General features: G+C 36.9%; 1 protein-coding gene across 1 annotated transcript; it reads right to left on the reverse strand.

Moving 5' to 3' along the window:
• Positions 1-4473: 4473 nt before the first annotated feature.
• On the reverse strand, positions 4474-25586 carry LOC138317242 (carbohydrate sulfotransferase 15-like). The gene is made up of 8 exons (XM_069258796.1): positions 24866-25586; positions 24254-24464; positions 23506-23547; positions 18270-18377; positions 16805-16964; positions 15401-15575; positions 9218-9338; positions 4474-5889 (listed from the first exon to the last, which is right to left on the reverse strand). The coding sequence occupies exons 1-8, from the start codon at positions 25520-25522 to the stop codon at positions 5225-5227; spliced, it is 2139 nt and encodes a 712-aa protein (XP_069114897.1). The 5' UTR covers positions 25523-25586; the 3' UTR covers positions 4474-5224.
• Between the last annotated feature and the right edge of the window lie 1648 nt (positions 25587-27234).

A 27234-nucleotide genomic window follows, 5' to 3' on the forward strand; every position in this document is an offset into this window, starting at 1 on the left:
AGAATCACTGATCAAGTAATCCATTAGTGTACAGTGCTGTATTTTTCTTGTGGGGGACACCATCTTTAACTATAGTTTATGAACTAGAGTGCGTTCGATTCGCAACTTTATCGTCATGCGTAGTGCCTGCTTCCTGTTCAGACTAAAGTTAACGCTCGAACTGCACCATGATCAGTTCTCCGATCATGGGAAATAAAAATTGCAACAATGTTGCTTGTGAACATGTCGTAAGCAGATGAAGTGTCATCCTTTGTGAGTAAAACAGAACAAAAGAGTGCTATTTTGTACTTCTTGTAACTAAATTTTACATTTACTCAGACATCGGTCAGTATGTTTCCTATTTTGACGGATACCCGGCCGGGAAGGCCTACACATGTTGCCTACACATGTTTCCTACATGTATTTTGAAGGGTACCCGGGTACGCATTTTCGGACCTGGGTACTTCCGCAACCCGACCCCGTGTGACAATAATCAATGCCTACAACATTCCATTCTCACAGAAACAGCAAAAATCGTAAGTGTTCATTTCGTTTTGCTTCTACAGTAAATAAATTACACATGAAGTGAACTTAGTGTCTCTGTGTATTTCTGCTAACATATGTGATATCGATGTTTTATTTTATTACAACAAGAACAAGAATATTACTTAAAATTTTGGAGCAGTTTCCTTTTCAAATTCGAAGTTGACAAAAATTAACTGCTAGCATTATTTTCTAATTTTATGACATACAATTTAATGTCAGTAAGTGTAACAAATTTAATTTGCCAAATTGTCCATATAGATACCGTGGTAATGGAGTGTCACATCACAAAACGACAATGTACATAGTTTGTATAGTGTGTAACATACATGACAATGAATTAGCATATTGATGTAATCAATATATAGATACAATCATGCATACACAATACATTTGTACATGTATATATATTTACACTTGCTAGGCTTGGTCACTATACGCTAATACTAGCCGATTTTGTTTACCATAACTGCATGGTAACATTGAACTTTGAACTTGCGTAAGGAAATGTTCTGTGCAACGTAAAAGGACTACTTTTTTTTAAAAAGAAACACATGGCTTTGTTTACATTTTGACGCAACATTACGTGTATATTGTTGTTTTTCATAGAATTTTGGAAAAATGTAAACAATATATACATGTTTTATATTTATATATGATTCAAACAATTTTTAAATTAACGATTGTATAAAGAAACGGAAAAATATCCCGACCGGGGCGACGTGCTTTCATTTTTGTTAAAAATGATGGGTGTCAAATGTAAACATTACCTCTGTGCCTATGTTCGTCCTACGATCGAGCCTTTGGGGTGGACGGGTGTGAGACCCTCTGATAGAGGTCAGTTATTAACATATCCTCTTGTCTTTGTTCTTTGAGTATTTAATCATGTGTATTATAAAACATGCACCGCTAATAATCCACGTGTTGACAGTTCCGCGTCACCACAAATACATTGTATCCATCGAACACAAGTGAATTTGTTTGATATGGATCTAAGCGTAGATTATATAATCACATGGCTCCCAAGGATGTAATACCGTCAAGTCAGACGACATCTCAAACACATTGAGCTACTTGAAAATCGGTGTTTTGCCAACTTCGTGTGTAAGCGTGCGTCAGCTTCGCCTCGCTGCACAATAACGGTCACCGAGTTCACACATGTGGCCGTGTACAAATTCTTTATGTTATTACGCTATATATTAACTTTTAGCAAAATTGAATATATATTTAAAGTTCTGATCTGATTAAATAAAATTATCTCTGAAATTTACTTTGTTTGTCATGTTTATTTTACACTAAAATATTGAACTTTTTTGTCGTCGCGGATGAATAATTCTATCTTACGTGAAGCGTCACCATTCGCTGTTCAAATGAGTAAGCTCCTCCCACTTTTGACCGACTTTTATTGAATAATTACGTCACTTTCAAATGACGATTTTATTGCATAAAATATAAATAAAAAGTCGTGTGAGTGTAAATATAGGGATTGGATTTCGTTTTTATGTTAACCATGCTTGTATGGAGCAATTCCTCTAAGAATATATTCAATATGGGGCGCTAACGCGCCCCATAGAATATATTCTTAGAGGAATTGCTCCATACAAGCATGGTTAACATAAAAACGAAATCCAATCCCTATATGTACATAATATACATGTGTATATATGGAGTTTAAGAGACAAGTGTAGTAAGGCTAGATTTTATTAAGACAGTTATTATCTCTGATTTAAAAACTGGAAATATGAGCTTAAAATATTGATAAAAATTAATATTATGATGCTGATATGTCAACTCAAATTACTTGTATACAAGACTCCACAACTGACTTGAACTTAACAGAATTCTTGTTTAAGTTAATGTTAGAGGACTCTATAAACTTGTTACAAAATCATAAGATTGTAACTATTATCACGAAGCAGAATTTACAATGCGATGCTTATTTAGTTTCACACTTATTTCAATATGTAAAAAAAAATCCAGAAAAATAATAAAACAATTATAGCATTTTGATTTCGGTCAATACATGGTTATATTTCCATTCTACTTTCAGTTTCCCGTTTAATCTATGTTAAACCAGATGGGCAATATCAGACTATGAACTCCAATCTGGTCAAGCGTATGAATATTTAACGTTTCCGCCGCGTCACTGACAATGTAAATAATGTATGCTTACGCCTATACATAACGGTAAAATAATTTTAAATGTGGTTTTAAAATTGCGCGGTCTATGAAATCTAATTGTATTATCGTGTTGACAAAATAGCATGTATTATAAAATATCATTGCATAATTTCCATTTGTTCGCTTGTTTCAAACCATTTTGTGTTGAACTATATTCAGAAGCTAATGCAATGGCTGTTCCGTCTATTGAACTTGGTGACGTCAACACTAACGCAAGCGTGAAATTCAAAGGATATACGTGTATAGTTTTGAATTTGAATGATCGTAATGGAAATATAAGTAATAAACTGTTACCAGATTGGACATACAGTTGATATGAAGCCCATCCGTCCGAAAGATAAATATTCATGGCGCCCTAACGGGCGCCATTCTATTTATCTTCCTTCCGGATGGGCTTCATATCAACTGTATGTCAAATCTGGTAACAGTTTATATCGACCACAGAAAAATATCGACCTCGGACTACGTCCTTGGTCAATATTCTTTCTTTGTTCGATATAACCATGTATAGACCTCATCAAAATGCAATATTTGTATATTATTATTACCATGCCCTAGTTATTTAATGTGATCAAATCAAAAATCTAAATCTCTGACACATCTAGATCTATACACACTTACAAACCCAGTGACAAGCGAATATACATGAGTAACACACGCACGATACACAAATCAATTATTACATTAAGAATTGACTGAAATATGTATACATGTCTGTATGCCAGACATACCCATATTTGGCATTTGTCTCTCATACGTACGGAATTAGTGAAATTTTAACTGTTTATCAAGGCATTTTTATTGCGCCATCGCAGCAAAGATGTTCTTCATAGTTGACAAGGTTATGCCGCGGTTGTTCAGGAATTACTTGATCTAATAGTCTATAAGGGTTACCCAGCGCGATTGCTAGTAACAAGATGATGCCAGTAATCTCACCCCGAGTGAAAGATTTTTAAAAAACTTTTAGTGGTACGCACACCTGATGTTTGCCGAGTGTAGACAGTCAGTATCTTGCATGAGGATAGCTATAACAGGCCCATCTGTGGGATTTTTCGATATATTCTATAAAGAAAAGTAATGAAAGCAGTTTAGAAGCAATTTCATTGCGCGCCATCATCCCAGTGAAGTTATATTGCGTTATTTATAACGTCGACTGATATATCGATGACATCGCGTCAATGACTAGCGCCTGTGCACGAGCTCTCGTTTCCCCCCAAGTGGTTAATCAACATTTCATATGAGGTTTTGTGAAACGAGCCTAAGAAGTTCGTTTTTATTTCTGCGAGCCTTGGCGAGCAAAAATTAAAACTTTAAAGACGAGTTTCATAAAATCTCATATGAAATAATCACAATTTTAAGATACTTTTTATCACATATCTACAACAACTTAATCCTATATTTTGAAGAATTTCACGTCAAAATGTATTGCGAAATGCAGATGCCGCTATTTTGACCCGCCGTCCTCGTAATATTGACGTGGTGTATTGGAAAGATATTGTCTTCAATTCATGTAGTCATGATTTTGTTGTTGTCTGCAAGCACCATGCTAAAATATACATGTAATGACGTAACAATAGATAGCTAACTCTTTAATATGCAATGAAGGAAAAATTGTTCTATACACATAGGCTGTCTTGCCCTGGCTGATTATAATTAGCTTAACATCAGTCTGCAAGCACCATGCTAAAATATACATGTGATGTAACTTACTACAGTTTCCTTTCTCATGCACAATGTCTTTTGTAAACAATACGATAACAAAAGTCGAAATGATTTGATTCGGTTTGATTTTATTTCACGTGATGTCCTGTACACTGAGCTATAGTTAGGATGAAATCCTCAACTAATTCATCTGTATTATGTTTCATATATAGTTTAGTCATGTTAAATTATAAATTATAAAATAGCCCAATCTGATTAAAACCAGATCTTCGATTACACACCGATACTCTACGTTCCAGTTTAGTACTGGATCGTTGAGTCTAAGAGCGTAACAAACTACGGTCGGTAGTACATGTTCTTCATTTTTTTTTAATACTGGTTTTGGATTGGGTCGATCAGTATTTGCTTTCTCACATTGGATTTCATATGGATGTGGTTTCGAGTTTACACATTCATATGAGAATGAGTTATTTTTGGAACACATTGTACATCTTTAAAAACAGCATCACCAAAACACAACATTCGTGGTAAAATAGTAATGATCATACATTATCCATGTAAAAAAACCAATAACTTTCGTGTTTTACAGTTTTGACGATCTAAATTCATTATGAGATGTTTATATGTATCATATAGTAATAAGGAATCTGAATTTTAAAAAGATTTTGAGGACACTTTCAAATAACGATCACCTTTTCAGAGTGCAAGAAATGCGGATTCTATTTTGTGCTTTCTAGGAGCCTTCAGGGTGTTTATTGTTGGCATATTTTTTAAAGATTTTATATTTTTATTATTTTTTTTGAACGATTTGAAAGTGCTTATCATTTTTTAGTATTCAATTTTCAAATTTGATACAAAACTATTTTTTTGGATTGTTTTTAAAATGTAATATTTTAGGGAGTGGTTGTGGGGATTTCATTAATTGTATTGTGTTTGAGGACTTTATTTTCGGGGTTGTTTTTGAAGACTTGACTTTAGCGGTAACGTACGGTGACGTGCGTTTTAGTTTTCTGTCAGAGATATTAAGTTTGTGTAATGTGTGGTTGATTATATTGGATACAATTCTAAGTTGATGAGGTATCGTGACATTGTTATGTTCCCGTATATTTGGTCGTTGGGGTTGTAATAAAAGGAACGAAGGAAGATCAGCACGTGGTACATTGTTCGTAGGTAAGTTCAATTTAAATGTATTAAACTGTTTAAGTCTCTTTCTTCTGTCGAAGTTCGTTACTAGTGCTCGAAGTCGGGCCCTGTGTTGAGTCATAAGTGAACTTTGTGCTGTTGCATGAAACTCGTCCAGAGTATCCAAGTTGATATTGTCATTGACGATTGAGTTGCTATCTATCCACTTAAGATATTTTGTATCGTTTAATAAAGTGACGAGTTTATGGATGGAACTTTCGAAGTATTTGTTGAGAATGGCTTTGGTTTTTGGCAGCATAGACCCAAGTCTGGCTTTCAGGGGAGAGACATACTGCTTCTGTTGACCAGCAATGTGCATATAATCCGAGTAAGTTATTGGATCTAAAAAGTATGAAAATATAATCAACATTATCGACATAATTGCACGATATATCTACTATGAAAATGCTTAAATTACTTCCACATTTGTATCAAGCTACTGTACATATTTTTTAGAAAGCATGCGTCTGCAAAACTGAAATTTTATCGAATGGTAGACCTCAGGGGCAATTCGTTGTTAAAGAGGAGTTGCTCTTGACGAATAAATTAATGTGATTTGTATCTCCTTTAAAACTCAAATCTATAGGCATTTATACGTTGTGCTCATTTGGAATTTGAACAGAAATGCCCTTAGCATACACAGTTTAAAATATATGCCCTTATATAGATATGAATATGAGTACATACTAATTAGATGTGTAAATATATGACCATGCCTGTACATACCTAGATTTAGATGTGTAAATACTTTCCGTAGCGTGCCCACCATGTCCTTGTGATATATCACGTACATACCTAGATTTAGATGTGTAAATACTTTCCGTAGCGTGCCCACCATGTCCTTGTGATATATCACGTACATACCTAGATTTAGATGTGTAAATACTTTCCGTAGCGTGCCCACCATGTCCTTGTGATATATCACGTACATACCTAGATTTAGATGTGTAAATACTTTCCGTAGCGTGCCCACTCTGTCCTTGTGATATATCACGTACATACCTAGATTTAGATGTATAAATACTTTCCGTAGCGTGCCCACTCTGTCCTTGTGATATATCACGTACATACCTAGATTTAGATGTGTAAATACTTTCCGTAGCGTGCCCACCCTGTCCTTGTGATATATCACGTGCACATACATACCTAGATTTAGATGTGTAAATACTTTCCGTATTGTGCCCACTCTGTCCTTGTGATATATCACGTACATACCTAGATTTAGATGTGTAAATACTTTCCGTAGCGTGCCCACCATGTCCTTGTGATATATCACGTACATACCTAGATTTAGATGTGTAAATACTTTCCGTAGCGTGCCCACCATGTCCTTGTGATATATCACGTACATACCTAGATTTAGATGTGTAAATACTTTCCGTAGCGTGCCCACCTCTGTCCTTGTGATATATCACGTACATACCTAGATTTAGATGTGTAAATACTTTCCGTAGCGTGCCCACCATGTCCTTGTGATATATCACGTACATACCTAGATTTAGATGTGTAAATACTTTCCGTAGCGTGCCCACCATGTCCTTGTGATATATCACGTACATACCTAGATTTAGATGTGTAAATACTTTCCGTAGCGTGCCCACCATGTCCGTGTGATATATCACGTACATACCTAGATTTAGATGTATAAATACTTTCCGTAGCGTGCCCACCATGTCCTTGTGATATATCACGTACATACCTAGATTTAGATGTATAAATACTTTCCGTAGCGTGCCCACTCTTGTCCTGTCCTTGTGATATATCACGTACATACTTAGATTTAGATGTGTAAATACTTTCCGTAGCGTGCCCACCATGTCCTTGTGATATATCACGTACATACCTAGTTTAGATGTGTAAATACTTTCCGTAGCGTGCCCACCATGTCCTTGTGATATATCACGTACATACCTAGATTTAGATGTGTAAATACTTTCCGTAGCGTGCCCACCATGTCCTTGTGATATATCACGTACATACCTAGATTTAGATGTGTAAATACTTTCCGTAGCGTGCCCACCATGTCCTTGTGATATATCACGTACATACCTAGATTTAGATGTGTAAATACTTTCCGTAGCGTGCCCACCCTGTCCTTGTGATATATCACGTACATACCTAGATTTAGATGTGTAAATACTTTCCGTAGCGTGCCCACCATGTCCGTGTGATATATCACGTACATACCTAGATTTAGATGTATAAATACTTTCCGTAGCGTGCCCACCCTGTCCTTGTGATATATCACGTACATACCTAGATTTAGATGTGTAAATACTTTCCGTAGCGTGCCCACTCTGTCCTTGTGATATATCACGTACATACCTAGATTTAGATGTGTAAATACTTTCCGTAGCGTGCCCACCATGTCCGTGTGATATATCACGTACATACCTAGATTTAGATGTATAAATACTTTCCGTAGCGTGCCCACTCTGTCCTTGTGATATATCACGTACATACCTAGATTTAGATGTGTAAATACTTTCCGTAGCGTGCCCACCATGTCCTTGTGATATATCACGTACATACCTAGATTTAGATGTGTAAATACTTTCCGTAGCGTGCCCACCATGTCCTTGTGATATATCACGTACATACCTAGATTTAGATGTGTAAATACTTTCCGTATAGCGTGCCCACCTGTCCTTGTGATATATCACGTACATACCTAGATTTAGATGTGTAAATACTTTCCGTAGCGTGCCCACCATGTCCTTGTGATATATCACGTACATACCTAGATTTAGATGTGTAAATACTTTCCGTAGCGTGCCCACCATGTCCTTGTGATATATCACGTACATACCTAGATTTAGATGTGTAAATACTTTCCGTATTGTGCCCACTCTGTCCTTGTGATATATCACGTACATACCTAGATTTAGATGTGTAAATACTTTCCGTAGCGTGCCCACTCTGTCCTTGTGATATATCACGTACATACCTAGATTTAGATGTGTAAAATACTTTCCGTAGCGTGCCCACCTGTCCTTGTGATATATCACGTACATACCTAGATTTAGATGTGTAAATACTTTCCGTAGCGTGCCCACCTGTCCTTGTGATATATCACGTACATACCTAGATTTAGATGTGTAAATACTTTCCGTAGCGTGCCCACCCTGTCCTTGTGATATATCACGTACATACCTAGATTTAGATGTGTAAATACTTTCCGTAGCGTGCCCACCTGTCCTTGTGTATTCCGATAAATCCGTATGCCACCTGTCCTTGTGATATATCACGTACATACTTAGATTTAGATGTGTAAATACTTTCCGTAGCGTGCCCACCCTGTCCTTGTGATATATCACGTACATACCTAGATTTAGATGTGTAAATACTTTCCGTAGCGTGCCCACCCTGTCCTTGTGATATATCACGTACATACCTAGATTTAGATGTGTAAATACTTTCCGTAGCGTGCCCACCCTGTCCTTGTGATATATCACGTACATACCTAGATTTAGATGTGTAAATACTTTCCGTAGCGTGCCCACCATGTCCTTGTGATATATCACGTACATACCTAGATTTAGATGTGTAAATACTTTCCGTAGCGTGCCCACCCTGTCCTTGTGATATATCACGTACATACCTAGATTTAGATGTGTAAATACTTTCCGTAGCGTGCCCACCATGTCCTTGTGATATATCACGTACATACCTAGATTTAGATGTGTAAATACTTTCCGTAGCGTGCCCACCCTGTCCTTGTGATATATCACGTACATACATAGAACTGATTTAGATGATGTAAATACTTTCCGTAGCGTGCCCACCATGTCCTTGTGATATATCACGTACATACCTAGATTTAGATGTGTAAATACTTTCCGTAGCGTGCCCACCCTGTCCTTGTGATATATCACGTACATACCTAGATTTAGATGTGTAAATACTTTCCGTAGCGTGCCCACCCTGTCCTTGTGATATATCACGTACATACCTAGATTTAGATGTGTAAATACTTTCCGTAGCGTGCCCACCATGTCCTTGTGATATATCACGTACATACCTAGATTTAGATGTGTAAATACTTTCCGTAGCGTGCCCACCCTGTCCTTGTGATATATCACGTACATACCTAGATTTAGATGTGTGTAAATACTTTCCGTAGCGTGCCCACCCTGTCCTTGTGATATATCACGTGCACATACATACCTAGATTTAGATGTGTAAATACTTTCCGTATTGTGCCCACTCTGTCCTTGTGATATATCACGTACATACCTAGATTTAGATGTGTAAATACTTTCCGTAGCGTGCCCACCATGTCCTTGTGATATATCACGTACATACCTAGATTTAGATGTGTAAATACTTTCCGTAGCGTGCCCACCCTGTCCTTGTGATATATCACGTACATACTTAGATTTAGATGTGTAAATACTTTCCGTAGCGTGCCCACCATGTCCTTGTGATATATCACGTACATACCTAGATTTAGATGTGTAAATACTTTCCGTAGCGTGCCCACCATGTCCTTGTGATATATCACGTACATACCTAGATTTAGATGTGTAAATACTTTCCGTAGCGTGCCCACCCTGTCCTTGTGATATATCACGTACATACCTAGATTTAGATGTGTAAATACTTTCCGTAGCGTGCCCACCATGTCCTTGTGATATATCACGTACATACCTAGATTTAGATGTGTAAATACTTTCCGTAGCGTGCCCACCCTGTCCTTGTGATATATCACGTACATACCTAGATTTAGATGTGTAAATACTTTCCGTAGCGTGCCCACCCTGTCCTTGTGATATATCACGTACATACCTAGATTTAGATGTGTAAATACTTTCCGTAGCGTGCCCACCCTGTCCTTGTGATATATCACGTACATACCTAGATTTAGATGTGTAAATACTTTCCGTAGCGTGCCCACCCTGTCCTTGTGATATATCACGTACAATACTAGATTTAGATGTGTAAATACTTTCCGTAGCGTGCCCACCCTGTCCTTTGTGATATATCACGTACATACCTAGATTTAGATGTGTAAATACTTTCCGTAGCGTGCCCACCCTGTCCTTGTGATATATCACGTACATACCTAGATTTAGATGTGTAAATACTTTCCGTAGCGTGCCCACCCTGTCCTTGTGATATATCACGTACATACCTAGATTTAGATGTGTAAAATACTTTCCGTAGCGTGCCCACTGTCCTTGTGAAATTCCGTACATCCTAGATTTGATGTGTAAATACTTTCCGTAGCGTATGTCCTGTGATATATCACGTACATACCTAGATTTAGATGTGTAAATACTTTCCGTAGCGTGCCCACCCTGTCCTTGTGATATATCACGTACATACCTAGATTTAGATGTGTAAATACTTTCCGTAGCGTGCCCACCCTGTCCTTGTGATATATCACGTACATACCTAGATTTAGATGTGTAAATACTTTCCTAGCGTGCCCACCATGTCCTTGTGATATATCACGTACATACCTAGATTTAGATGTGTAAATACTTTCCGTAGCGTGCCCACCCTGTCCTTGTGATATATCACGTACATATCTAGATTTAGATGTGTAAATACTTTCCGTAGCGTGCCCACTCTGTCCTTGTGATATATCACGTACATACCTAGATTTTAGATGTGTAAATACTTTCCGTAGCGTGCCCACCCTGTCCTTGTGATATATCACGTACATACCTAGATTTAGATGTGTAAATACTTTCCGTAGCGTGCCCACCTGTCCTTGTGATATATCACGTACATACCTAGATTTAGATGTGTAAATACTTTCCGTAGCGTGCCCACCCTGTCCTTGTGATATATCACGTACATACCTAGATTTAGATGTGTAAATACTTTCCGTAGCGTGCCCACCATGTCCTTGTGATATATCACGTACATACCTAGATTTAGATGTGTAAATACTTTCCGTAGCGTGCCCCACTCTGTCCTTGTGATATATCACGTACATACCTAGATTTAGATGTGTAAATACTTTCCGTAGCGTGCCCACCCTGTCCTTGTGATATATCACGTACATACTAGATTTAGATGTGTAAATACTTTCCGTAGCGTGCCCACCCTGTCCTTGTGATATATCAACTCACGTACATACCTAGATTTAGATGTGTAAATACTTTCCGTAGCGTGCCCACCATGTCCTTGTGATATATCACGTACATACCTAGATTTAGATGTGTAAATACTTTCCGTAGCGTGCCCACCATGTCCTTGTGATATATCACGTACATACCTAGATTTAGATGTGTAAATACTTTCCGTAGCGTGCCCACCCTGTCCTTGTGATATATCACGTACATACCTAGATTTAGATGTGTAAATACTTTCCGTAGCGTGCCCACTCTGTCCTTGTGATATATCACGTACATACCTAGATTTAGATGTGTAAATACTTTCCGTAGCGTGCCCACCCTGTCCTTGTGATATATCACGTACATACCTTTGTTCCTGTGTTAGATTTAGATGTGTAAATACTTTCCGTAGCGTGCCCACCCTGTCCTTGTGATATATCACGTACATACCTAGATTTAGATGTGTAAATACTTTCCGTAGCGTGCCCACCCTGTCCTTGTGATATATCACGTACATACCTAGATTTAGATGTGTAAATACTTTCCGTAGCGTGCCCACCTGTCCTTGTGATATATCACGTACATACCTAGATTTAGATGTGTAAATACTTTCCGTGCCCACCTGTCCTGTGATAATGCCCACTAGATTTAGATGTGTAAATACTTTCCGTGTGATGTCCTGTGATATATCACGTACATACCTAGATTTAGATGTGTAAATACTTTCCGTAGCGTGCCCACCATGTCCTTGTGATATATCACGTACATACCTAGATTTAGATGTGTAAATACTTTCCGTAGCGTGCCCACCTGTCCTTGTGATATATCACGTACATACCTAGATTTAGATGTGTAAATACTTTCCGTAGCGTGCCCACCATGTCCTTGTGATATATCACGTACATACCTTAGATTTAGATGTGTAAATACTTTCCGTAGCGTGCCCACCATGTCCTTGTGATATATCACGTACATACCTAGATTTAGATGTGTAAATACTTTCCGTAGCGTGCCCACCATGTCCTGTGATATATCACGTACATACCTAGATTTAGTGTGTAAATACTTTCCGTAGCGTGCCCACCTGTCCTTGTGATATATCAGTACTACCTAGATTTAGATGTGTAAATACTTTCCGTAGCGTGCCCACCATGTCCTTGTGATATATCACGTACATACCTAGATTTAGATGTGTAAATACTTTCCGTAGCGTGCCCACCCTGTCCTTGTGATATATCACGTACATACTTAGATTTAGATGTGTAAATACTTTCCGTAGCGTGCCCACCTCTGTCCTATAGAGTGTGATATATCACGTACATACCTAGATTTAGATGTGTAAATACTTTCCGTAGCGTGCCCACCATGTCCTTGTGATATATCACGTACATACCTAGATTTAGATGTGTAAATACTTTCCGTAGCGTGCCCACCCTGTCCTTGTGATATATCACGTACATACCTAGATTTAGATGTGTAAATACTTTCCGTAGCGTGCCCACCATGTCCCTTGTGATATATCACGTACATACCTAGATTTAGATGTGTAAATACTTTCCGTAGCGTGCCCACCATGTCCTTGTGATATATCACGTACATACCTAGATTTAGATGTGTAAATACTTTCCGTAGCGTGCCCACTCTGTCCTTGTGATATATCACGTACATACCTAGATTTAGATGTATAAATACTTTCCGTAGCGTGCCCACTCTGTCCTTGTGATATATCACGTACATACCTAGATTTAGATGTATAAATACTTTCCGTAGCGTGCCCACTCTGTCCTTGTGATATATCACGTACATACCTAGATTTAGATGTGTAAATACTTTCCGTAGCGTGCCCACCATGTCCTTGTGATATATCACGTACATACCTAGATTTAGATGTGTAAATACTTTCCGTAGCGTGCCCACCATGTCCTTGTGATATATCACGTACATACCTAGATTTAGATGTGTAAATACTTTCCGTAGCGTGCCCACTCTGTCCTTGTGATATATCACGTACATACCTAGATTTAGATGTGTAAATACTTTCCGTAGCGTGCCCACCCTGTCCTTGTGATATATCACGTACATACCTAGATTTAGATGTGTAAATACTTTCCGTAGCGTGCCCACCATGTCCTTGTTGATATATCACGTACATACCTAGATTTAGATGTATAAATACTTTCCGTAGCGTGCCCACTCTGTCCTTGTGATATATCACGTACATACCTAGATTTAGATGTGTAAATACTTTCCGTAGCGTGCCCACCATGTCCTTGTGATATATCACGTACATACCTAGATTTAGATGTATGTAAATACTTTCCGTAGCGTGCCCACCATGTCCTTGTGATATATCACGTACATACCTAGATTTAGATGTGTAAATACTTTCCGTAGCGTGCCCACCCTGTCCTTGTGATATATCACGTACATACCTAGATTTAGATGTGTAAATACTTTCCGTAGCGTGCCCACCCTGTCCTTGTGATATATCACGTACATACCTAGATTTAGATGTGTAAATACTTTCCGTAGCGTGCCCACCATGTCCTTGTGATATATCACGTACATACCTAGATTTAGATGTGTAAATACTTTCCGTAGCGTGCCCACCATGTCCTTGTGATATATCACGTGCACATACATACCTAGATTTAGATGTGTAAATACTTTCCGTAGCGTGCCCACCCTGTCCTTGTGATATATCACGTACATACCTAGATTTAGATGTGTAAATACTTTCCGTAGCGTGCCCACCCTGTCCTTGTGATATATCACGTACATACCTAGATTTAGATGTGTAAATACTTTCCGTAGCGTGCCCACCATGTCCTTGTGATATATCACGTACATACCTAGATTTAGATGTGTAAATACTTTCCGTAGCGTGCCCACCTGTCCTTGTGATATATATCACGTACATACCTAGATTTAGATGTGTAAATACTTTCCGTAGCGTGCCCACCCTGTCCTTGTGATATATCACGTACATACCTAGATTTAGATGTGTAAATACTTTCCGTAGCGTGCCCACTCTGTCCTTGTGATATATCACGTACATACCTAGATTTAGATGTGTAAATACTTTCCGTAGCGTGCCCACCCTGTCCTTGTGATATATCACGTACATACCTAGATTTAGATGTGTAAATACTTTCCGTAGCGTGCCCACTCTGTCCTTGTGATATATCACGTACATACCTAGATTTAGATGTGTAAATACTTTCCGTAGCGTGCCCACCCGTCCTTGTGATATATCACGTACATACCTAGATTTAGATGTATAAATACTTTCCGTAGCGTGCCCACTTGTCCTTGTGATATATCACGTACATACTTAGATTTAGATGTATAAATACTTTCCGTAGCGTGCCCACTCTGTCCTTGTGATATATCACGTACATACCTAGATTTAGATGTGTAAATACTTTCCGTAGCGTGCCCACCTGTCCTTGTGATATATCACGTACATACCTAGATTTAGATGTGTAAATACTTTCCGTAGCGTATGTCCTTGTGATATATCACGTACATACCTAGATTTAGATGTGTAAATACTTTCCGTAGCGTAATATACGTACATACCTAGATTTAGATGTGTAAATACTTTCCGTAGCGTGCCCACCCTGTCCTTGTGATATATCACGTACATACCTAGATTTAGATGTGTAAATACTTTTCCGTAGCGTGCCCACCCTGTCCTTGTGATATATCACGTACATACCTAGATTTAGATGTGTAAATACTTTCCGTAGCGTGCCCACCTGTCCTTGTGATATATCACGTACATACCTCAACTTATTTTGTAAATATACCTTTATATAAGCGCTTTGTTTGTATACACAAGCCCTTAGTTCACCACTTTTCTCACAATCCCTCAAATATTTGATGGTACGGATTGCGTCGGAATGAAACTCCTCCTTCGTATCGCCACTATGCATGTGCAAGTAATGGGAATATGCCCTGAAAGAATAACAAATAGTTACATGAAAAAGCCAAACAAAGAGTGGAAACAGTTCTTGAAATTAGAAAACATACAGTGAAATATTTGGAATATATCCTAAAATATGTAACTTTCAACTAAAATATAAGTTAAAGGGACAATTTAGTCTAAGAATACATAAAAATTTGCAAACATACGTATCGGAAACAAACCAGTTGTTAGGGTCACAAAATAGTAAAACCCGAGGCTTGCCGAGGGTTTTGCAATTTTTGTGATCCCGAGAGTAGACTATCCCTATCCTTCATATCCACTTATGAAAGAGTATTTTTCTTTCATACCTCGACGTTGTTTTTTTTTGCAATTTTACAACTGTATTATCCCGCCATTTTGAAATAAATCCAAAGAAATCCACGAATGAAAGTCTATTTACCATACATGAAAAATTACGTGATATATTCAACACAAATTCCGTTGTTTGCATCTTTTTATAGTAAAACCAGTCATATTTGTGAAAAAATGTTAATTTTTTACCGAGGAAATAGAGATTTTGTTGACGCTGTGACGTCACGAGGCTTTATTGCATGGGTAGCCATGCAACACAGCCGAAGGCGACATGAGTGTATTTCCCTAGACCAGCCAGTACTAAACCCGTAGGTATGAAAGAAATGTGTGTCTAGGACTACTCAATTCTCTTACAGTAGTGTTTACCTTCTTAGATGCATGTTCTTGTCTAAAAATAATTTCCTTGGTGGTAATGTATTGCATTTGTTTAACGTGCCTGACTTTGGCTCGGGTATGAGTACAGCGCACATGTCAATCAAAATACTTAACAATATCGTGGAATTTGTCGAGATTTCTTGTCATACGTTTCGTAAAGAATGTAGAACAATACATTTATGCCATATTTTGCTTCGTAGTTATGTTACAGAAGTATCCTCACTTTTAATAAGCTGATAAAAAGGAATTCGACTTATTTGGTAAGAAAACCCAAAATACTAGGAATACAAGCTTATATAACTAAATCTTATCGTGAAAAAGCGAAATTTTGCCAAACCTTAAAAAATACGATGAAATATTAACCAGTATACACATTTGCTGTCAGACAATGCAATTATGTGTTGAAAAGGGCAAATATGTTCTAAAACTTCGGTATAGAGGTTTGAGCTTTCTAACGTTACATTTGTATTTCGCAATCATAAAGTGGTATACAGTGAACGATCATAACACGTTAACAAGTACAGAACGTTACCTTTCAGCTGGTTCTCGCAGCAGCGCAATCAATTTGACGTCAGGATTAACGTGGCGAATTAAATATGGAGTCGTTATATCCGGTTCCAAGGCCAAAGGGTCGTTTTGTGAAATACTCTCCCATCTGGAAAAATCCCAAATATCCATAGGATCTCCATGACCTAGAACGACAAAAGTCGACAAAAATTAATGATAACAATAATAAAAAAAGAAAAATATAGAAATAAAGAAATAAAAAGTTCTGTTTAAAATGTGATATGAAATATAAGTGATATTGTGATGCTCTTAGAAGTTAATAATGGATTATGTACTGTCTATTGCAGGTTCACAGTGTCGCTAATTAAACGATCAGTCGCGAGAGAAAATTGTTAATAATCAGTGTTGGGGTCAATTTCAACAAAACTTCGATGTTACATGCAGTAATAATAAATGTCATTAAATTATGATAATTGATGTTTAAAAAATAGCGTATTATGTCCAATGCAAATTATACCGAAATAAAAAATCAGAGATCCATGTATTATTAGTTTAGAGAGCAAATACCTGTTGATAATTGTATGTTATATCTTAAAGGGACAATTCGGTCTAAGAGAACATTGAAATTTGCGCATACATCGGAAACAAACCAGCTCTAATAGAAATAAGATAAGTTGTTTTTACTTTGACATGCCAGATAAGCCAATTATGGAAAAATGTATGTGAAATGTTCAAACTCGCTCGCTGTCCGGCATTACACATTGCAGTCGGACGTCTTGTATACCGAACCCTGGCCCTTGCTCGTGGAGAAATGCAACTAGAACTACTCAAATCGCTCTGACAGTAGTGGTTTTACATTATTAGGTAAACTGTCATGCCTAAAAATCATTTCACAAACTCCTCAGTGATTATGTATTTCATTTGTTTAACATACGTGACATTGGCTCGGGTATTGGTACCGCGTATATATCATATCTTCTTAATCGTATTGCTATGCTATTTGGAATTTTAACGGTATCAATCAAAATACAAATATGTACTTAACAATGACGCGGAATTTGCCAATATTTTATGTTATATGTTTGATAAGGAATGTATGACAGTTTATCTATGCCATATTTTGCTTCGTGGTTATGTAACAGAATAAGCCTGACTGCATTGTCCATTTAAAAGAAAACCTACATCAATTTTGACTTTCCATAAAAATTGACAAATTTCTCATTTCTTGGCAACATCTACATACTCGGCAGTATCTAATCGTTCAGATTACATAAAAACATTTTAGTGATAATGTTTTGGATAAAAACACATTTTATAGACCACTGAGGCCATTTCAAGATTACATAATGACTCTCCATACGGTAAATTCAAAACATTTTATGTAAAGATGTTCGTGGACAAATTCAATCACAATGGTACCCACAACCACATTCAATAGTTCTATCGATGACATATAATATTGAAAAAATGATGTATAATACGATACATACCAGTCACAAGTTTATGATAGGGATAAATTCCTTTCACGTACGTAACATGTCTTTCAATAGTTTCTGCATCGAAGAAATCTGTAAAGTTTTTTAGAGTCATTCCCATTCCTGAAAAGATCAAAATAAAGGGTATATGTGCAATAATATATCCATTTCAACAAGGTTCCTACTCGACGTAGCTGAATTTCACACCTCTTCAAAACGTCTTTTGAAAGTCAGTTCGTTTTGCATTTAAGAATACGGTGTAGCCGTTTTTTTTTTTGTTTTTTTTTTTGCGGGTTTTTTTTGTTTTTTTTTTGCGGGTATAATGTTTCCGCTATTTCGTAGGACATCGCTGTTACTACTCGACATAGTTGAATTTTATGTGAAGCCTTTTGGAATCGTCTTTCGAACGTTTTTTTTTATATAAGAATACCGTGTAGCCGGCTATTTTCGCGGGGCATTGTAAAGATCGGGAAGATTTGATTCGCGATATATTGAGAAATGGCTGACTAAGATCGTGAAAATTTATAAACCGCTAAAATTTGATTAAGCGTTCTCTGCTTTATGGAATTATATTCTGTATTTGCATATTAGTTATTATAGGGCTGGAAAGCGGAAGTGTGAGAGTTTACGAGATTCGACGTGATCTCCGTTGCTGGATACAAACAAACCATCTGTCAGTGCGCCGCTCACATACTACTCTAGCGATATCAACATCACTGCGGTCATCGGCCATACATGATGGCAGAGTTATCTGTCCTTGTCGGTAAGTATTGATTGTGATGTCATGTGTTTGCGAGCGTAACGTCACACTTTTCTGAGAAAACGGCGTGAATTGCACTCACAAAATAATGACGTCACAATGGATACCTACCAGAAAGGGAGTTAACTCTGTAATATGCAAAGACAGAATAGATGAGGAATGAAGACATCCAGCCTCAAATCACATAAAGTACAAGTACTGGACATGAAAATGTATGTAGTTGTGCATCCTCGATAATCCAGGGGTTCCGATCACTTACGATCTCTACACCCCTGGACTATCTCATAGTGAAATTGAAGGCAGCTCAGCTGAAAATATTTGACCAGCAAAGATTTCCTTCGAAGACTACAGAGAGAGCCAACTTCAAAGCCACATAGTCAACCACAGTGTACCGTTATACGGCTCTTTTGATGTACATCAAAGGACTAAATTACCTGTTCTGTTCTGTTGCCTCCAGTTTTACGATGAAATAGTCCAGGGGTGTAGATATCGTAAGTGATCGGAACCCCTGGAGTATCGAGGATGGTAGTTGTGTAGTATTATGAAACCTGTACGTTATTTCTAATATCATTAAAAATTATTTTTCGTGCAATTATATTTCACGGAAACATTATACATGTATTAATGTTTTCTTACGGTCTGAGGAAACTAACAATGCAATTGAAAAACAGAAAATATAAATTATTACAAATAATGCATCTACATAGCCATCAATTAACAAGCGTGAATCTTAATCTATGATATGTTAGACTAGATTCCTCACTGATTGTCATAGAGAAGCCACAGTACTAGTATGATGCAATTTTCACCAAAATAGATATCTTTAAATTAAAAATATATGGGTGAACATAAGGATAAAATTAAGATTTTAAAGATTTTTAAAGTTTCCCAGTTATAGCTCCTACATGATGGACAACACCTGTTGGAATGTCAGTGCATTTCCTCTCGTTGTTTGATATTTCATGTAGCTATTGTCTTTGGTTTTCAAATGGGACATGCAATAAAGATGAAACCTTACTTGTAGCGTTTGAAGAGTTCCCAGACATCAGCTGCCCAAATGTTGGATCTGAAAGATAACAAACAAGATTTGGTTCAGAAATAAAGTATAATTATCAAAGATCGATCTCTTCCTATATAGAGAAGATAATAAACGTATTAACTCAGCTTTGCAACTTGCAGCATTCATAGCCTAAATGTACACATCAGTTACTGATCTTATTGCCATTTGTTTTCCTAGTAATATTAGAGACTTTCTAAATAACAACAACCAGCTGCTCACCAACTGTACAAAAGAGAAATTTATTAAACCTTATTGAAACTCTTCCTTTAATACCATTTTCTGTAATATGCAAATACAGAATATATATGCTAGGCCGGGATCTAGGGAGGGTCTACGTGCACCCCCCCCCCCCCCCACAACTTAACGAACCAATGTTTTTCTGAAGCCTTATGACCCACTGATAACGAAATCGAGAGGTAACATTGTATAAACTGGGATGAACTTCCGGTTATGACGTCATCAAGATGGCCGCCATCTCGAATTTCACTAAAGATTGAAAAATAGTCATAACATTGACATTTTTCAACCGAAGAAGACAAATGAGGCATCAAAATGACTACAATAGAACAACAAATACATATCAGGACCATATAATCCAATATATGTAGTTATTTCTACGCAGGAAATGAAAAAATCGGATTTTAAGCTCAAAAATGGTAATTTTTTAGCAAATTTTTCATATTTGGCTTGACGCAGCAAAAATGTTTGCCAACAGCAAACTATTATTTCTAATCAGTTATTTGATCTCTTATCAATCAGTAAAAACGACACCAACAAAAAAAACAATGTTAACATTGTATAAGCTCCGGTTATGACGTCATCAAGATGGCCGCCATCTCGAATTTCACTAACAATTGAAAAATAGTCATAACATTAACATTTTTCAACCGAAGTAGACAAATGAGGTATCAAAATGATCATAATAGAACATCAAATTCATATCGGGACCACATAATTCAATATATGTAGTGATTTCTAGGTAGGAAATGAAAAATTCGGATTTTAAGCTCAAAAATGATAATTTTTAGCAAATTTTTCATATTTGGCTTGACGCAGCAAAAATGTTTACCAACAGCAAACTATTATTCGTAAACAGTTATTTGACCTCTAATCACTCAGTAAAACAATAAAATATATAGAGATACAAAAAAGAATTATTGTTATACCATCATTAAGTTTAAAAAAAAAAACATCACCGGGTGGGTATACTGGGTATATGCTATTTTTCTAACTCCAAACCGCTGACACTACAGTTTCCTGGTGTATTACAAGTTCCTTAAATAAGTTTGACTATTGGCGATTTATAAGTAGGAAACATGAATGTAAAGTTGACAGAATATCTAGCCTCGGGTAGGACAAGTCACAGTTTCGTTTATTTCCTATGCATATTATTAGCAAAATGTCAGATAGTTACCACAATGTCACATATTTCTTTCACTGGTTCTCAATTATAACCATTATCATTGTGCGTGCTTTCCCGCCTCACTGCACTATCCTCTGACATGACTCGGCATGTCTGGTAGCTGGTACATGCAGTCCTAATCAGAGTAATCGAGATATCAGTATCCAATTCGTCGAAAGCCAGGGCGTCGTCTTCGATGTCGATGAGATGATGTGACACTACATTACCAGTGGAGTTCTAGCCTGTCATCTTTCATGGCTCATCCATGGCCAGAGTTTATATCAGGAACAACAGGTTCAGGGATGTGGGATCTCCTTCAGATTCTAACACATCGTATATGCTGTTTCAGACTTCTCAGGAAATTACACCAGATCCAGATTCTTCGAATGGTGGAATGATTCAAGCACCATTCATTAACCTTGTGGACACTCGTGCGACTATAGATGGCACAGGTGATATCCTAGAGGTCTTTAATGAGGTCATAAATGTTAAATGTTTTTCATTGGTCAGACTTTCCCATGTCCCTTGAAGGTACTGATTGTGTCGCATCTGGTGTATGCGTGGATACACCATTGAAGACTCTCCAGAAAAAGTTTTCTACAGTGCTCTCCAGACTTGGCAAAGAGAGGAACTTCACTGTAGACCTCATTTATGACCTCAAATAATTCATCTGTGTCATCTATGGTCACTGAGGGTTCACAAGAATGAGGAATTGTGCTTCATACGAATTAAGGAGATGCAACGCAACCCTTCGCAGAATGTGGCTCTGGTGTCTTTTCCATCCTACCGGAGAGGTCTGGAACATCATATACGATATGTGAATCACTAGGTTGAAAACCAGATGAGATCCCACATCCGCGAACCCGATGTTCTTGATGTTACCTCTGGCCATGGACGGTTGACAAGTTAGAACCACGATGGTAAACCGGTAATGTAATGTCACATCAGCTCATCAGCTTATCGACACTCTGGCGAGAAAGCACGCACAAAGATAATGCTTATCATTAAGAACTATTGAAAGAAATATGTGATACTGCAGTAACCATCTGACATTTCCTTACGTTACACACAGAAAAATAAAGTTAACAGTGGATGCGCTATTTCTAAAAGAAACAAATTTCGGAAAGTGTCGTGGTATTAACGGAAACAAATGCTTTCTTCAGTTTTAATTTGATACCCTATTAGTTGGCGTTGTGCAGTAAAAATTCATTTTGAGACGCTACTAGTCTACAAACTTTCGAACATGAAAATGAATTTTGTTAGGAAATTGTAAAGTCCCACTTAGATATTAAGCCAACTTATAATTCAAATGTGTTAAGATATGGATCGTCAATTGCCAATGTTATCTTCAGGAAGTTCTAAGACATCCGGAAACTGTAGTGTCAGCGGTTTGGAAAAAACAGCAATCATATACCCTGTATACGCACCCGGTGATGTTTTGTATACCAAATGATGGTATAACAACAATTCTCTTTTGCATTTCTATATATTTTTGTTGTTGTTGTTTTTACTAATTGATAAGAGGTCAAATAACTGATTACGAATACAGCTGTAATAGTTTCTTGTTGGGAAACAATTATTGCTGCGTAAAGCCAAATATGAAAAATTTGCTAAAAAATTATCATTTTTGAGCTTAAAATCCGATTTTTTCATTTCCTGCGTAGAAATCACTACATATATTGGATTATATGGTCCCCATATGAATTTTTTGTTATATTATGATCATTTTGATACCTCATTTGTCTACTTCGGTTGAAAAATGTTAATGCTATGACTATTTTTCAATTGTTAGTAATTCGAGATGGCGGCCATCTTGATGACGTCATAACCGGAGCTTATACAATGTTAACATTGTTTTTTTGTTGGTGTCGTTTTTACTGATTGATAAGAGGTCAAATAACTAATTAGAAATAATAGTTTGCTGTTGGCAAACATTTTTGCTGCGTCAAGCCAAATATGAAAAAATTGCTAAAAAATTACCATTTTTGAGCTTAAAATCCGATTTTTTCATTTCCTGCGTAGAAATCACTACATATATTGGATTTTATGGTCCTGATATGTATTTGTTGTTCTATCGTGGTCATTTTGAGGCCTCATTTGTCTTCTTCGGTTGAAAAATGCCAATGTTATGACTATTTTTCAATCTTTAGTGAAATTCGAGATGGCGGCCATCTTGATGACGTCATAACCGGAAGTTCATCCCAGTTTATACAATGTTACCTCTCGATTTCGTTATCAGTGGGTCATAAGGCTTCAGAAAAACATTGGTTCGTTAAGTTGTGGGGGGGGGGGGGGGGGGGGCACGTAGACCCCCTCTAGATCCCGGCCTATGCCCTGTATTTATCTTCTTCAAGACCCAAATTTATCAATATTGATATGAATCAGACTACATCGAAATGAATTTTGACAACTCAGACCTGCCTTTATGTTCCTATGTTAAAGGTCATGGAGCACGTGCATGGTGTGCCTTATAATTCGTTGACTAAGTGGAATGAAATTGATTCAAGTACTAATGAGGGTTAGGGTAGAACCTCATTATGTTTCATTATAGCGTGACTTACCAAAAAGCAATTTAAAAAAATATATCATTTGGTGAAGACAATAATGAAAACTAGTACACCGTATACCACATACTCACTCAAAATATACATATAGATGTACAATCATCGCGACACATACATGAGAAGGCCTCCTGAATGGAATGTTGAAAGTGTTTTAAGCAAGATAAATTAAAGATCTACATATGTGTTTCCGTTTAGGCATCGTCTACTACCCACCGTATCGCCTCCAGCTCCAGAACCACGTCTCCTTAGATAGGATACCTCTATTAGGAATAATCTGAGGGTGATGGGTCATCCGATGAAATAGGTCTGTTGTTCCGGACTTGCATGTTCCAAACAAATGGAAATATGGCAGACATCTTAATCTGCCTGATCGACTGTCCCTCCAACATGGATTTTTATAGTTAGTAAGAAATGCTGGCTTGTCCTTCAAAAATGAAAATCATATTGTGCGAATCATATTGTGCGTGTAAATATTCGTGAAGAAAGTGAGACGATTATTGCCCGAGATAATTGCAAAAAACCAATGTTCGACAGTCAAAACTGTTGACCGGTTAACAGTTACAAGAGGCGTGGTTGTTAATAAGATATGCAGAATATATATAATTTATGTGTAAGTATCACGTTTGAACATCAATGATTTATTTTTATGGAATGATTTTTTCATTCGTGTTTTATTAAATCAGACAAAACATTTCAATGATATTTTTTAAATTACAATATTTCACTGAAGTCAGGGAAAGTGCTCGAATTAGATACTACCACGACAATGCTTATATTATTTGTGATGAGAAAAAAAAACAATAAAAAAAATAAAAATGTCCATACCATACATAGAATATTTTCCACTTCTTTCACTTTACTTGGAGCACTGCAGTCATAAATTGATCGTGTTTTGTCCGAGATATTTCTATGCTCAAGAAACGAAGGCGGAAATTTGTTCTCAATCAGGTCAAATCGGACAGCTTGTTCGACATTTTGGAAGTGCAAATTACTTTTTTCAATCTTATCGGTTAACACAGTTGGCGTTACGAATTTTGTTCTAGAATTAATATTTTTAATGCGATTAGTTTGGACGTTTCCTTGAGTATATTGAATAAGTGACTTAATGTTGTGAACCCGCCCTGCATGCGATGCAGGATTTGCTTCATTTGTTGCAATCATATAAGTCGATTTCAGAAAATGATCATCCTTATAAGTTGATGGTATTTCATTCGTTTGATAATTTTCTCTTGTAAACATATTGTTGCTGTCCAGCACTATATCCTGGGTTACGAATTGGGTGTTTGTATGATCAACATGGTTTTGCATCTCATCTTGTTTTTGTATAATGTTACGATGTATCAAACTAGTACTTATATTTGTGTTCGGAATATCTCTTTCAGGATGAAACTCTACAACGTCTTTAACATTATTCTTTGTTAATTGATTCATCCCTATATTTTCGTAATGAGTTGTTTCATACTTAGATCTTGAAGGGCTCATATGCGTTTTCAGGGGAAACTTAAACTCTGTTCTGGTTTGTTGGCTATTTGGAGCACCCACTAGACCAGGAAATTGCAAACTCTGTACGACAGAATCTTTTGAGCTTTCAGCCATACTGCCAACACTAACTTTCACATTGGTTGAACTTTTGGCGTTATGCAAATTATGCTTATCATGTGAAGATTTTTGTGGATAAACGTCTAAATTTCTGTTAAAATCTTTTGGTTTTAAATGTTTAACTACTTCACGTTTTAAAGGGTCCATTAGGAAGATGTGAGATGTTGATTTCAATATGGCAGCCGTCTGAGTTTTGTGTACGTTGTCTTCAGTCACACCATTACGATGTTTTGCTGTATGGTTGTAATCCCTACTTATCGTCCCGTTAGACAATGTGTTGACTCCGTATCTATAACCATTATGTATGATGTTAGCTTTGAATTCAATTATGTGACGTGAACTTAATGTGATGTCATAATTCTTCAGCATGAATACAATTGTCAGAGCAAGACACACTCCTAATAATAAGGCGATCAGTCTCCGGCCACTGTAAAGAGAAGAAGGAAAATTTAGAAATGTGGAACAAAGATAGTACACCAGTATGACAACAAAATAAAGTTAACATCTGTATAAAAAGCTAATTAGCAATATAATTCTTTATCGTAAAATCCAAAGTTTTGAATATATGCACAGAAAGATACACAGCCAGAAATAGTATTTTTTTCTCTCTCTTTATAGCAAATTACACCAAATAAGCCTTCACATTACTTTTCAGTATATCAAATAATACGGTCGTCTTTTACAGGTACTATACAATGTGTAGATTTATTTGCGTAACACAGTACATATGTTTGTTCTATTGATTTTATTTATCCCTTTTCGTATAATTGGTAAATATATGTGGTGGTCATATACTGTAAATCAACTTATTACGTCTTTGCATATAACAGAGTAACCACCCTTGCGGGTAGGTATTCATTTTGACGTCATTACTTTTGTAAGCGAAATTCACGTCGTTTTCTCTGAAAAGGGATGACGTTACGCTCGGGAACACATCACGTGACAATAAATACATGTACCAACCCAGAAGGGCAGATAACTCTGTAATATGCAAACGCAGATTTTTCGCGTGCGATTTAATTTCGCGAGCAAATATCTCGTCATATTACAGTGTTAGCTCCCTTGCGGGTAAGTATCCCTTGTGACGTCATTATTTTGTGAGTGCATCATTATCATTATCAATCTTTATTCCTCAAAAATGAGAGTGTGTAAAACAGAAAAAGAAAACAAAATTAATAATTGATATATACAATATCGATCAAATTTAGAAAGTCTCGTATCTTAAACAACATATCAATGTTCTTTGCTAGGGGTGTATCCCCCTGACATCTTATGGTATCATTCCATGTTTACGGCGTTAAAATACGTTTGTGCTGCTTTATACAAGAAATATATACAATCGTTTGCGAATTCGCAGCCCACAGCATCATTGTCAAAGTCATGTTCGCCATGTGTTGCTTTAAAAAGAGACACTAAAAGTTTCTCGTCACTCATCTGCGACAACGTCAGATATGGCTGTACACCATGGATAGTAATTTATCATTTTGTCCATAAACGTGTCCCTTAGAATGAATGTGGTAGTACATTCAGTGACGAAATGCCGAATGACGTCATAGGAAGGTTTTCCGCACTTCACACATATTTTGCTACTGTGT

The sequence above is a fragment of the Argopecten irradians genome, chromosome 3 (assembly GCF_041381155.1).
Source record: "Argopecten irradians isolate NY chromosome 3, Ai_NY, whole genome shotgun sequence".
NCBI classification, from domain to species: domain Eukaryota; kingdom Metazoa; phylum Mollusca; class Bivalvia; order Pectinida; family Pectinidae; genus Argopecten; species Argopecten irradians.